Consider the following 14,722-nt stretch of genomic DNA (forward strand, 5'->3'; position numbering starts at 1 on the left):
TGGTGGGAAGCGTAATGCTGTCAAAAGGTTTCTGGCAATAGGTTGGTTTTTTAAAAATTTCGCCAAAGAAGAAAAATCTGGATTAAAGGGTGTTTGTGTGGGGGAATGAGCTGGCGTTTTGATGCCAACGATGAGGTTGCACGGGCACTGCCAAAAAAACTTGGATGTATGCTGAGCACTGATGCCATAAAATCAAAAACCCGCACCCATTCAGAAGCACTCTATATTAATACTTGGACTGCAGCAAACATTGGTGGTTGTAACCTAATTCAGGAAGCCGAGTCAAGCTTATTCGCCAGTGCAGTTAATTAAACCTAGGTGCAAATGTTAGCTACTAATTGAAGCATTTAATGGCAGCTCCACGATAATCATTTGGTTGCTGCCACCGTGAGTGGAACACTTTATCATGTGCACAAGTAAGTACCCCGGAAGTTACACCCCCCCCAATTATCCCCGATGATGCCCCCGGGCTGTCAAGTAAGCCACAGCTCACTTGAGTCAATTAAACTCTCGGGAGCTCAAGCAGAAGAATGATGGAAGCAAATTACTGTGCAATGCAAATGTGATCACGGAGCCTGTTCAGTAATGGGAGCGGCATGAGAATGCTCTAACAGAGCTCAGCACATCTCTTTAAAAAAAAAAAATCCCTTGAAATTATGGTCTGGTTCTCTTGCACACTCTGCAAACAGGCCTGGGACGAATGGGACAAGGGGGGGTGGTGGGTGGTCCAACTTTATGCTCACGGAAAAGTAAAGGTAAAGGGACACCTGACCATTAGGTCCAGTCGCGGATGACTCTGGGGTTGCGGTGCTCACCTCGCTTTATTGGCCGAGGGAGCGGGGATTCGAACCGCCGACCTTCCAATCGGCAACCTTCCAATCGGCAATCACCTGCGTCCCTTCGCCACCCAGAAAAGTAAAGGTAAAGGTAAAGGGACCCCTGACCATCAGGTCCAGTCGTGTCCGACTCTGGGGTTGCAGTGCTCATCTCACTCTATAGGCCGAGGGAGCCGGCGTTTGTCCGCAGACAGCTTCTGGGTCATGTGGCCAGCATGACAAAGCCACTTCTGGCAAACCAGAGCAGCACATGGAAACGCCGTTTAGCTTCCCGCTGGAGCGGTCCCTATTTATCTACCTGCACTTTGACGTGCTTTCGAACTGCTAGGTGGGCAGGAGCTGGGACCAAGCAACGGGAGCTCACCCCGTGGCAGGGATTCGAACCGCCGACCTTCTGATCAGCAAGCCCTAGACTCTGTGGTTTAACCCACAGCGCCACCTGGGTCCCAGAAAAGTAGTAAGGGCTAATTGGTGGTGGTTATCTTACTGTACTTATTAAGGTTGAACTCAGCTCAAAGTTTGCTTCCAAGTAAATCCATTTGCCCCAGTGAGATTCAGTTCCAGCTCCTGCCCACCTAGCAGTTCGAAAGCACGTCAAAGTGCAAGTAGATAAATAGGTACCGCTCTGGCGGGAAGGTAAACAGCTTTTCCGTGCAGTGCTCTGGTTCGCTAGAAGCGGCTTAATCGTGCTGGCCACATGACCTGGAAGCTGTCTGTGGACAAATGCTGGCTCCCACGGCCTATAGAGCGAGATGAGCGCTGCAACACCTTTAACCTTGAGGAGGGCCACAGCTGCAAAATGCTAGGCGACTCACTATATTCCTGAAAAAGAAACACTAAAAAAAAAAAAAAACCTACCTACCAGGGTGATAAAAAATTACATTTGGGGGCACCCAGGTGTGGAGGCAAGCCTCTAAACACGAGTTCCTTTTTGTAATAAGAATAGAAAACCCTGCAGTTCTGTGGTCAGCTATGAGAGAACTACAGTGGCACCTTGGTTCTCAAACGCCTCAATACTCAAACAACTTGGAACCCAAAAACTGCAAACCCAGAAGTAAGTGTTCCGGTTGTGAACTTTTTTTGGAAACCAAATGTGCTCCGTTTTGAGTGCCACACTTCTATTTTGTGTGTTACGCTGAGGTCTGTCTGTTTTTGCTATTTGTCTTGCGTTTTCGTTTTTGCGGCTCTTTTTGTTTTGTTTTTTTGTGACTGTGTTGAACCCAGTTCAGCTGCTGATTGATTGATTGATTGTGTGACTGCAGTACATTGTTTATTGCTTTCATTTTATGGATCAGTGGTCTCGTTAGAGAGTAAAATCCATGTTAAATTGCTGTTTTAGGGGTTGTTTTTAAAAGTCTGGAACGGATTAATCCATTTTGTATTACTTTCTATGGGAAAGCGCACCTCGGTTTTGGAACGCTTTGGTTTTGGAACGGACTTCCGGAATGGATTAAGTTTGAGAAGCAAGGTACCACTATATAGGAGCATGTAACATTTTCAAAATGGAGGACATTCCGGTATCAAAGCTCTGTCTTGGACTATAGGTATGTGCTCAGTTTCCCCTTGTGGTGAACCACCAATTTTCAGGCAGTGGCTTTCTCAGTGAAGTACCGGTAACTGCATGAACTGACTGGTTACTGGAGCCTTTGGGGCAGACAGGAGTACAAAGGGATTTGACTTCCAGCTGATCCTTGATTGAGCCCCACGGTCTCCCTAAGCTCTGGCTTGTGCCTGCATGGTTTGTTAGCTTGCTTGTTGTCCCCGCTGTCACAATTTTGGTTTCTGGTCCTTGCTTTTATATATTGGTGCTTAGCTCTTATGTAAAGGTAAAGGGACCCCTGACCGTTAGGTCCAATTGCGGACGACTGTGGGGTTGCGGTCCTCATCTCGCTTTACTGGCCGAGGGAACTGGCATACAGCTTGACTAAGCTGCTTTTGCCGAACCAGAGTACTGCATGGAAACACCGTTCACCTTCCCGCCAGAGTGGTACCTATTTATCTACTTGCACTTCGTGCTTTCGAACTGCTAGGTTGGCAGGAGCAGGGACCGAGCAACGGAAGCTCACCCCGTCATGGGGATTCGAATGGCTGACCTTCTGATCGGCAAGCCCTAGGCTTAACACACTTGGTACACTTTGACCATAAAACTAAGAAACGATAGCTGATGAAGAATAAACGAAACAGGGTCTTGTCCTGGAGTTAACAATCGTTGTAACTGGAATTTGTTTTATACTTTCAACAACAAAAATAGAGAAAAACAATGTTTATTGCCATCCTGGCCTGAGCCCTTGCAACCTTTCTACTTTATTTCCTGTATTCTCCAAGGACTCCAATTTTCTAATTAACCCACAGCGTCACCTGCATCCTGTACTTAGCTTAAGCATAGTCATACTGACTCTCGCACTAACCTGTATGGATGTGCATGTGTGGCTAGATCTACACAGCTATTAAAAAACGCTCTGCAAAAAAAAAAAAAAAACGTTGTAAAGCTCCCAATTGAAAATATCATTGAGTTGCGAGTTCAGTCGTCTGGTTCTGTATAACGCTGCATTTTGACTAAGGTGGCTGAGTCCTCGGACTCTTCTTGCAGAGAGCATGCTGGTGTTCAGCATCAAAACAAACACAACAGTTTGCTGTTCAAAACCTGCTGACAGCTAAAGAGTAGTTGCAAAACAGCAAGTTCCTCCAGAGTGTAGGCCTAAGACAATCACGGCAAGAGGAATCCAAGCCAAAAAAAAGGAACAATGTTTAAGACAGCCATTGTCAATTTGGTGTCTCCTGCGTGTTTTCAATTACAACAGGCTCAGGCTGATGGAAGTTGTAGTCTAAAACATCTCATAGCTAAAGGTAAAGGTAAAGGACCCCTGGACAGTTAAGTCCAGTCAAAGGCGACTATTGGGTTGCAGTGCTCATGTCGCTTTCAGGCTGAGGGAGCCGGCGTTTGTCCACAGGCAGCTTTTCCGGGTCATGTGGCCAGCATGACTAAACCGCTTCTGGTGCAACGGGACACTGTGACAGAAACCAGAGCGCACGGAAACACAGTTTACCTTCCCGCTGGAGCGGTACCTATTTATCTACTTGCACTGGCGTGCTTTCGAACTGCTAGGTTGGCAGGAGCTGGGACAGAGAAATGGGAGCTCACCCCGTCGCGGGGATTCGAACTGCCAACCTTCTGATCGGCAAGCCCAAGAGGCTCTGTGGTTTAGACCACAGCGCCACCCGCGTCCCTCTAAAGCATCTCATACCCTCTTAACATTTCTCAGATGAGAAGAGGGGCATTTCTCACTCCCTCGCAACTGACCTTCCTCAGCCCTCCCTCTTTCTTTCTTTTTTGTCCCCTCGATCCTAGCAGAGCATTTCCTATCAGAATTAAAAATTTAAATGCCCCGCCATGGAGTTACACCAGTTCCCTGCTCCACTAATCAAATCGGAACCATACAAACAAGACAAAGGAGACCGAAAGGCAGGCCTACCTGCAGAAATTTCAAAGAGGTACTTCCCTGGCTCCTCAGGATTGGCGGCCACTTCATTCACCTGGTTGCCTTGCAAAGGGACGAACCCCTGAAATTGACACACACACACACACACACACAAAGTCAGGGAACAGAAGGGAAGTAGACATTTGAAATGTAAACAGCATAAAGAAAGAGGGTCGTTCAGCTCCCCATCTATCCAAAAGCTGCCCTCCAAGTGCACCCCTCCAAGTGTCCCTATTTTCCAGGGTCGGTCCTGGATTTACAGAAGCCACCCCGGTTTCTGATTTGATCCCGGAATGTCCCGCTTTTCCTTAGGGTGTCCCCATTTCCATCAGAGAAATGTTGGAGGGCATGGAGTTGTGAAATCCCCGAGCCAAGGAGATAACTAACTAAATGAAGGCAGCAAAGCGCAGGAAAGGTTTTTTTAGAAAATGTTTAATGTTTTATTATGTTTTTATATATGTTGGAAGCCACCCAGAGTGGCTGGGGCAACCCAGTCAGATGGGTGGGATATAAACATTATTATTATTATTATTATTATTATTATTATTATTATTATTGACATCCCTATTTTCATTGGCTAAATGTAGGAGGGTATGCATACAGCAGAGGAGAAGGTGGTGGCCGACAAGCCCTGATGGCAGATCTACTGCGTCTCCCAGCTACCCAAGGCCTGTCACCCTGAGGCAACTGCCCTATCTTGCCTCATGGATGGGCCGGCCCTCTCTCTCCCCTCCTGCTCCCAATATAGGATGTATCTGCTTGAAGATAATAACACTTATTTGGTGAGCTGATGCCAAGTGTCAAGAGCCACCGGGTCTCTAAATCTAGCTTCCAGCTCACTCCTTAAACCACAATCCTTCCCTCACACCTAACCAGCATTTTCACCTCTTTCACAGTGAGCTGGCCATACAGGTTGAGATTTCACCCTGCATAGTTAGGTAACTATCTTTCATCCCTGAGCGCTGAAACTGGTGACAACCAGGCTGTTAAAGTGTAAAGAGGTCATGGTTTGTGCATTGGGGCTGGGCGATATCTGGTTTTTCAGCATTGTGATATATCGCCAGCTAAACATCGCAATGTACCCATATATCACGGTGTCTGAAATAAGGATGGAGATATGTAGAGGCATCGGCTAGCTTCACGATTTTCCCTGCATCGTGATTTTTGCATGGCACACACATACGTCATGCTTCACAATACAGTATATTGCCAGGTCAAAAATTATGAAACCGATACCATGACTTGGACTTCAAACTGGTTTTGCACGATACATCAATATATTGCCCAGCCCTGGTGCCCAATGGTGCCCCTTTGTCCACAACATGTGTGCTGCCAACGTTACGCCTCTGTCGAAGCAATGATTCTTCAACATCAACTTCGTTGGGCTGGTCATGTTGTGCGGATGCCCGATTATCGCCTTCCAAAGCAACTACTCCATTCCAAACATGGAAATGGAAAGCGTAATGCTGGTGGTCAACAAAAGAAGTTTAAAGACTCTCTGAAGGCAAATCTATAAAAAAAATGTAGTATAAACGCCGACAACTGGGAAACACTGGCCTGCAAGCACTCCAGTTGGTGAGCAGCCTTCACCAAAGGTGTCATGGGCTTTGAAGATGCTTGAACTATCTCCCCACTGTGGATGGACGTGTGGATCCAGAATCGGCCTCCACTTATGGACACACTGCTAAAATCCTGTTTTGAAGGACAATCTTACTTGGCTACAAGTGATCGCGAAAGAAGCCTTTGGACAGAACAGACACAGCCAGGTATGCAAGAGAATATCCTTTATGTAGACAGTTACAGGTAGGTAGCCGTGTTGGTCTGCCATAGTCAAAACAAAATAAAATAAAAAATTCCTCCCAGTAGCACCTTAGAGACCAACTAAGTTAGTTCTTGGTATGAGCTTTCATGTGCATGCACACTTCTTCAGATACACTGAAACGGAAGCCACCAGACCCTTAAATATAGTGAGGGAGTGGGGAGGGGTATTACTCAGAAGGGTGGTGGGAATGGGTGATCAGCTGATAGGTGTGGAAAACAGAAGTGGCTGAATTGCAACTAATCACCAAACTTAAAACCATGGAGAAACCTGGTCTTGAACCAAGACATTGGATTCTTATCTCATTATACATGACAAAGCTATCTTTAGCCATCTCATCCCTTGCTTTTCCCTGTAAGTTGTTGTTGTTCAGTCGTTCAGTCGTGTCCGACTCTTCGTGACCCCATGGACCAGAGCACGCCAGGCATGCCTATCCTTCACTGCCTCCCGCAGTTTGGCCAAACTCATGTTAGTAGCTTCGAGAACACTGTCCAACCATCTCATCCTCTGTCATCCCCTTCTCCCCTGTAAGACCCTGTAATAATTGCAGTCGTTAACAGCCGTCTACATGTTTTCCACACCTATCAGCTGATCACCCATTCCCACCACCCTTCTGAGTAATACCCCTCCCCACTCCCTCACTATATTTAAGGGTCTGGTGACTTCCGCTTCAGTGCATCTGAAGAAGTGTGCATGCACACGAAAGCTCATACCAAAAACTAACTTAGTTGGTCTCTAAGGTGCTACTGGAAGGAATGTATTTTATTTTATTTTGTTTTTTTCTTTCTTTACGTAGACAGTGAAAGCAGCACACAGACACACAACCACAGACAGGAGTCCCACCAGGCGTCTGCACAGATCGCTGGCTACTTTTTTCCTCAGTTCCAGCCCAGAGGCGCCTTACCTGTGGCTTGACCTCATCCTCGTTCTTATAGTAGAGGAGCTGGTCGTCACGAAGGACGAACCAGCGCTGCTGCCAGTTCTTCATGATGCTTCTCTGCTTCTTCAGCCAGCCACGTTTCAGCGCCGGCTCTTGTCGGCAAGGGGAGCAAGGCCGGCAGGGCAGCCCGGGGGGGTCTCCCATCACCAGGCTCTTGGAGCGGTCTAAGTAAAAGAGAGAGGGGGGGTCCACTTTTTTCCCTTTTTTCTTTTTAAATCATTCACAAAGGGAGGACAAAGGCAGAATATTGATCTGTATCTACAAGAGCGTGCTCTAAACACTTCAACGTCAGCAATCTCTCTAAATAATAAATACATAAATAAATAAATAAATAAATAAATAATGATAGGGCACCCCCCCCCTTATCTGACACAGGGTCCCCCCCCAAGCCTCCTGGATTCCTCATGGCTATATAACCCCTCCTTTTTTTGACAGACAATTTTTAAAAATTCGGATTAATTTTCATTATTATTATTATTATTATTATTATTATTATTATTATTATATTTTGACAAAGTAATAATCACAAATAAATAAGAATAAAAATGTGTGCCCCACCACCGAGACCATTCCATTGTAACTGTCCAACCTCCCAACATGTCAACACTTCTTGCGATGGCTGGACCCCTTTCCAGTACAAATTCTACTAACACCATCCATATCTCCTCAAAATCATTTCTTCTCTGTATTCCCTTAATGGCACATATTAACTTATCATTGATAGCTATACCCCACACCTCTTTATACCATTCTTCCATTTTATATTCTGCCTGCCCCTTCCACTTCCTAGCTATCATAATTCGTGCAGCCGTCAATAAATTTCATAGCCTGCGAACCTTCCGCCCTATCGTAAATTGATAATAATGCTACTTCTGGCTTCCGGTTCGGTGCCGGATAATGGCGGAGCGGAGCTGAAGAGCTCCGGCTCCCGGGGGGTTTTAGGGGTCTCCTTGTCTGCGCCAAGGGCCCCTTAAAGCCACGGGAAGAGCGTCCCGTGGACCGCGGCCTCGTGGGTCCCAGACGTGCCGTCTCTGCTCTTGATTGACCCTCGTAAGGGGGGGAAATCAAGCGAGCGGAGCTCCGACACGGGACTGAAGAGGCGGATGCACCCCCCCAGGAGATCAAAGCAGCGATTCTGCCAGACCTGAGCACCAAGCTTTTCCTGCTAACTTCAAAGAAAAAAGAAGAACCCCGGCTGCTGTAAGTACGGGACTAATTGGATTTACATTTGAATAATTGGCAACCGGGAGGGATGTTAAAAGGAAGCCCGTCCCTCTCCTTTGTTGTGCAGAGGAGGTAATTAAGTTTCAAGTGGCTGCAGCTGCATCACTAGATACAATGTTGTTACGAAGCACTTTGACAGAGAAGATGGATTAAATCCCTGTGAGGGGATTGAAGATCTTGGAAATATCTCTTCTGTGGCTTTTGGAATTGTTTTTGGCACCCTGTCTCAGGGAAAATGGCGCTGGAAAACTAGTACGCAAGATGGAAAATTACTGACATTTGACACCCTTTGTCTTCTCCAACCATGCTTGCTTTCGCTTTTAAACTGATTCTAGATCCGGGTATTACCCAGGAACAAAGAACAATCCTTCTGCAATTGGAGCTTGTGAATCGGAAAATGGCCTGGATAGGGCGTAATTTCAAAGAAATTTGTTATGGAGCAAGAGAAACCAGCCAGATTTGGGAGAATTTTGATAACTTGGAAGCAGACTTCTCCAGGGAGCTGGGGGAGGTGCTGGAGAAATGGGACGAATTGATTCAGCAACCCCAGGTAAATGGACGGCCCTGGCGTAGTGAGAGACACAGGGCTGAGGTTTTGACTGGAGCTACAAGATCCTGTCTCTGGAGTGGGAGTCCAGAGATGAAGGTGAGAAGATTTCTGAAGACACAAGTGGAAGAAAATCAAAATTGCGAAATGGAGTTGCTGGGAGAGGAGAGTTGGTGCCTCTTGAGGCTCCCAAGGAGGAGACTTATAAACTATAAGATGACACTGAACAAGGACAACAGAGGGGAATGTAAAGATGAATGGTGGGGGGGCATGGGAGAGAGCAGAAAAATGGTAAGAAGGGGAATAGGGTGAAAATGATAAAAATTGAATTAGGACGGATTTATGGTACCCTGAAGATAGCGTGTTAAGACTTTAGGATTTTGATGTTAAGTTTTAAGACTTTGATGTTACGATTTTGGGAATTTTGAATTAGTGAAGAGATATGTAACTGACTAATAGCAGCAGTTTAAGTGAAAAGAAGTATAAGATTGATTTAAGAATTATTTCATGATACTATAAGATGTTAAGTTTTTATGATAGTATAAAAGGTTGGATAATGAATTGTAATGTTAAAAATGGATGTTACCAAAGTATATTAGTATTGAAGGCAGAGGAGGGAAAGCGGGGGAGGTCCCTTTAGAAGATCAGAAACTAGATTTCGTTAAGTAGTAAGAGATAGATTGGTGTTCCAGTTTAGGTATGTATTGGTTTTGGTTTTGTTTTAATTGTTCTCTTTGTTGATTGTGTTTATGTAATGTGTTTTTTATTGTGTTAATGTTGGTGTTTATGTTATGTTATGTTTTTCTCTTGTTTTACTGGAAAATAATAAAAATCTTATAAAAAAAAATAATGCTACTTCTGGACTTTGGGTCAGCTGTAACCCGGTGATTTCTGTTAACACCCTTCGCCAGAAAAAATATGTACATATTTACACCCCTACCACATGTGAACATAATTCCCAAAGGTTTGCATAGTGACTTTGAAAGTAGGCATCTAGGGAAGCCTGCTGTTGGGGAGAGGGAACCCCATATTGCAGGGATACCTTGGGGCAAGAGGGTCCCAGACAGGCCCAGCCCATGAGGTGAGGTGAAGCAGCTGCCCTGGGCATCAGAAATCCCCAAGGCAGTGCCCCGACTGGTGGTGGTGGGGTTGGCAGCACTCCCAGGTAGGGGAGAGATTTGCCCCTTGTCCCAGCACAGTAACAGCAGCAGCAGCAGAAGAAGAAGAAGAAGAAGAAGAAGAAGAAGGGGAGGAGAGTTTGGATTTGATATCCCGCTTTATCACTACCCAAAGGAGCCTCAAAACGGCTAACATTCTCCTTTCCCTTCCTCCCCTACAACAAACACTCTGTGAGGTGAGTGGGGCTGAGAGACTTCAGAGAAGTGTGGCTAGCCCAAGGTCACCCAGCAGCTGCATGTGGAGGAGCGGGGACGCGAACCCGGTTCACCAGATTACAGGTCTACCGCTCTTAACCACTACACCACACTGGTTTTCACAGCATTTGAAGGCAGCCAGAGATCATGGAAGGTCTCGTGCTTCCACAACCCCAGGCTGTTTTTGACAGCCCTGCATGACCACTTGGGCCTTTTCCTGGCCACAAAAGGATGTTGTTTGAAGTCGGGGGTTGCTGAAGCCTTGAAGGCCCTAGTGATTTCAGGCTACAAATCGGGTTCTACCCTGAGTAAGAGCACGTGTTGCGGTCGGGGCCTGGCAAGACACTAAATTGACCTGTAGGGAGTGGCTGGACGCTGGCCTTAGTCAGGATTGGTCAGGCAGAGTTACTGGGCAAAGTGAGATGTAGCAATTTGTGATGGACAGGTCAGCGTCCTTTATAATCCTCTGCACGCAGGGTGATCCCTCTCTTGGCTTCGAGCTTCGGATCACCCACCCGCCCCCCCATTGTTTTCTTAGGCCTCTGCTTTGACCTTGCAACTGCCTGTCATGGGGTCGTCTGCTTTGTAGCAGGGGCCCAGTAGGAATTTTTCCATCTGGCTGATTAGTGGTTGCCTTATGGTTTTTGCCTACTGCAGTAGCAACTTGTCACAACTTGTAAGGTTGGCGGTTAGGCATTGGTTATGTTTTGGATTGCTCGGATGGTGAGGCCCCACCTCCACAATCATGTTTATGTTGGTACAGGGAATTCCGTTAAAGGAATCCGGCGGCTCTTTTGCTTTGTCCGAACCCCAGGTCTGGGGCTAGGGCCATAGGCAGAGCCCCCGGGACCGCTGGTGAGGGGGAGGTTTCGTCCCCAGCCTCCTTAACTCTCCCCAGCTGCATTCTCCCGACGCTGACTGAAGTCAGCAGCTGTCCCGTTTGGACAGATAGTCTGAACCAATGCCTACGCAACCACTCACCAAATTTGTATTTTAATAAAGTTGTGGCCCTAAATTATTTGCCAAAAACCCAAACAAAAATTATGTCTCTGTGTTTAATTCTTGGGGGGTGGCTTGAGGACCTCGACGCGCAAATGCTTCCTGTGGCCAGACCATTCAGGTCCAAGGCCGTTCTCATTCAGGGAAGAAATGTTCAACAGCAGCCGTCTTACAGAAGCATAAATAATTCTTACCACATGCATTGGGGAAGCTGGATGTTAGTGTATCAGCTTTCCCCACAAAGTTTACGCGCAAGGCATTAAAGTTCTCTGGCTAGCAGGGGCTGTTTAGTGTGGTGTTACGAGGGTGTAAGAAGCAGGAAAGAGATACAAGAACAGACAGTTTTTCTTCCTGGGCTTCTGTGCAGAGTAGAGGGAAATGGAACAGATACCATTCATAGCTTCCAAGTCTCCTGCTGCAGCTTTTGGTTTTGTTTTTTTTAAAAGAAGTCAGGGGTTGAATATGCACATGGCTTCATGCCACATCTAGTTCAGGCCTGGCTGAGATATTAAATGTGTACACACTCTGCAATATTTGGGGCTAGCAATGACGCACCCATAAATATCCCAGAGAATAAATAGCCCAGCCAACCAAGTGGGTTGCTCTTCTGAGAAGAACTCAGTATTGGGCCAATTGGCCTTGACTCGCAGGGATCAGCAAACTTTTCCAGCAGGGGGCCGGTCCACTGTCCCTCAGACCTTGTGGGGGGCTGGAGTATATTTTGGAGAAAAAAAAATATGAACGAATTCCTATGCCCCACAAATAACCCAGAGATGCATTTTAAATAAAAGGAACATTTTACTCATAGAATCATAGAGTTGGAAGAGACCACAAGGGCCATCCAGTCCAACCCCCTGCCAAGCAGGAAACACCATCAAAGCATTCCTGACAGATGGCTGTCAAGCCTCTGCTTAAAGACCTCCAAAGAAGGAGACTCCACCACACTCCTTGGTAGAAAATTCCACTGCCGAACAGCTCTCACTGTCAGGAAGTTCTTCCTAATGTTTAGGTGGAATCTCCTTTCTTGTAGTTTGAATCCATTGCTCCGTGTCTGCTTCTCTGGAGCAACAGAAAACAACCTTTCTCCCTCCTCTATATGACATCCTTTTATATATTTGAACATGGCTGTCATATCACCCCTTAACCTTCTCTTCTCCAGGCTAAACATACCCAGATCCCTAAGCCGTTCATGTCAAAACACATTGTCAGCAGCACGTTCCTAAATTAAAAGTGAACTGAAGTTTATGTTGAGGGGTAGACTGTAAGTTTATAGAATGACTAAACAGCCCAAGCCAAGATATGAAGGTATGGGGAGAGGTAACCCTGAATTTTTTTCCCTACATAGATTGACTTTCCATTGCTCAGGCTATGGAAAACTGCCTGTGATACCTTATTTTGACAGGTGAAAAGAGGCACAGCGGGGATTAATGCTGGCCTGCAAATGGCACAGATAACTCAGGCATGAACTGCAGAATCAATGCCGAGTGCAGAACTGAATCAGCAACAGTCCAAGGCTGCAGAATGTATCCCCCTGGCAATACCTTTCGCTAATGGAGCCTCTAAATCTGCCTGTTTCATCAAGATGCGGAGAGCTAAGAGCTCTGTGGTAACAAGCCGACCGAATTCCTGTACTCACGTAGCTGGCAAATCTCTGTTTCTGTTCTGTCAAGGGCTTCTTCCAGAGCAGGCTGACTTTATTTCCTGTGTTTTGTTTAGTTTAAACCAGATCACGACAAATGTTTCATAAGTGATGCGGCAGGGGTGGGTGGGTGTCCAAATGTTGACGAACTACAATTCCCATCATCCCGGGGCCATTGGCCATGCTGGGATATTGAGATGCGAGGGTCCACGCCTTGGTCCTGAGCTAAGTTTCCCCTCCTCTCACAGCTCTTTGAGAAAAATCAAAAGACATTGGGAGCCCAGACCACTATGTGCAGAATTGTGGCGCTTGTTCACCGCCAATTTTTCAGAATGCCCCTTACAAGGGACACAATCCATACATTTCTACAAACATTTTTTTTGCAACATGGCTGCCCATACTTTAAATGCTATTATGTTGAAAAGAGAACACAGCACATATTACTAGGGAACTTTAGAGGCCCAACAGAGTAGATAAAAGTTACAATGCAGCCAGCAAGGCAAAGCTCACTTCCCCCCAGTTGCAGAATGCAAGCCTTGCGCTTGAACATGGACAAGATCCTCTTCTGCTGTGCAACACACACACACACACACACACAGAGAGAGAGAGAGAGAGAGAGAGAGAGAGAGAGAGAGAGAGAGAGTTTCCTTCTCTAAAGCATCAGGAAAAACAAGATACATCTCTACCTCGGATGAATACATCCCTACCTGCCTCTCGGAACTCAAGAAACAATTTTGGAGCGGCAAGATAATTAGGGTAGCAGAGTACACCGCAGCCGCCTTGATAGCGTTCAATATCACAATACGAGGAGCCATAAAACTTTCCTGTTTTGATCTCATGACACTTGAAAGCAAGATTGTTATGGTCTACCTTCGGAGATGATCCGAACCTTACTCACCTCTCCTGGCTTGCTTTATCTTGGGACTCAACATAACCCTCCTGATTGCAAGTACAATTGACTCCTCGTCTTCATCATCCTGCCCTCCTCTTCCCCATCTTACTGGTACTCAGTTGAATCCCCTCATCTGCAGCATCTCTTGTCCTGTTTGTCTGCAGCACCAGCCTCTTCTCTGCTGCCTTGCATTTAGCTAAATAAACCATCATGCATTATTTATCCACCAGGCCAGAATTAATTCCCATCCAGAATCAGCCATTAAGTGCCTTGGTAATTAGTGCCAATAAATCACGCAGAGCACAGATACAAAAGGCCCGGCCTCCTCTGGCTCTGTCCTTCGTCTAATTGGCTGGGCAATGACTTGAAAGCTCCGGCCCCACCTTCTTCCTTGCTTCTACCAAACACACAGTTTATAATCTGGCAAGCATCAGAAACAAATTTCTCCAAGCCTGGAAAAATAATGTGCAGCGAGGCAGTGTAGACCTAGGTTAGCTGTGCATGGAGGCAGAAATAAGCAATAAACAGACACCCTTCTTTGGAAATTAAACCAATCTCTAGACTTTAACAATCGAAAACTTTATCATCATCATCTTCTTGATGAAGAATTGCCCCCAAAAGATAGAAGATTCTTTTTGTATGCTATGACAACTGCGAGAATACTGCTTCCCGAAAATTGGAAAACACAGGACATTCCGGTGATAGATGAATGGCAAATGAAGATGTTGGACTATATGGAACTGGCCGAGATGACTGGACGGGTCTGTGAACAGAAGGAGGAGACAGTGGAGGAAGATTGGAGTAAATTTAAAGTATATTTTAAAAAATATTGTAATATTTGAAAATTGGAAAGATTTTGGAAGTAAGTTGTGGCTTATGTTTAAAATGAAAATAGTAAAATTGGAAAATTATGGTAATAAAGATAGAAGATGCAAAAACGAAGGTTAATTTTCAGGATTTTTAAAGTTTAATAA

At 45.8% G+C, this 14,722-nt stretch overlaps 1 protein-coding gene across 1 annotated transcript in view; it reads right to left on the bottom strand.

The window, feature by feature from the left end:
• Positions 1 to 13,788, bottom strand: part of ARHGAP22 (Rho GTPase activating protein 22) — a 39,259-nt gene extending 25,471 nt beyond the window's left edge. Inside the window, exons 1-3 of the mRNA XM_033148449.1 lie at positions 13,755 to 13,788; positions 7,039 to 7,238; positions 4,310 to 4,397 (exon numbers count right to left, since the gene is read on the bottom strand). Coding sequence (XP_033004340.1) covers positions 4,310 to 4,397; positions 7,039 to 7,238; positions 13,755 to 13,788 — 322 coding nt within the window. The remainder of the gene's footprint in view (positions 1 to 4,309; positions 4,398 to 7,038; positions 7,239 to 13,754) is intronic.
• Positions 13,789 to 14,722: the final 934 nt, after the last annotated feature.

This window comes from Lacerta agilis, chromosome 5, assembly GCF_009819535.1.
Source record: "Lacerta agilis isolate rLacAgi1 chromosome 5, rLacAgi1.pri, whole genome shotgun sequence".
Classification (NCBI taxonomy): Eukaryota; Metazoa; Chordata; class Lepidosauria; order Squamata; family Lacertidae; genus Lacerta; species Lacerta agilis.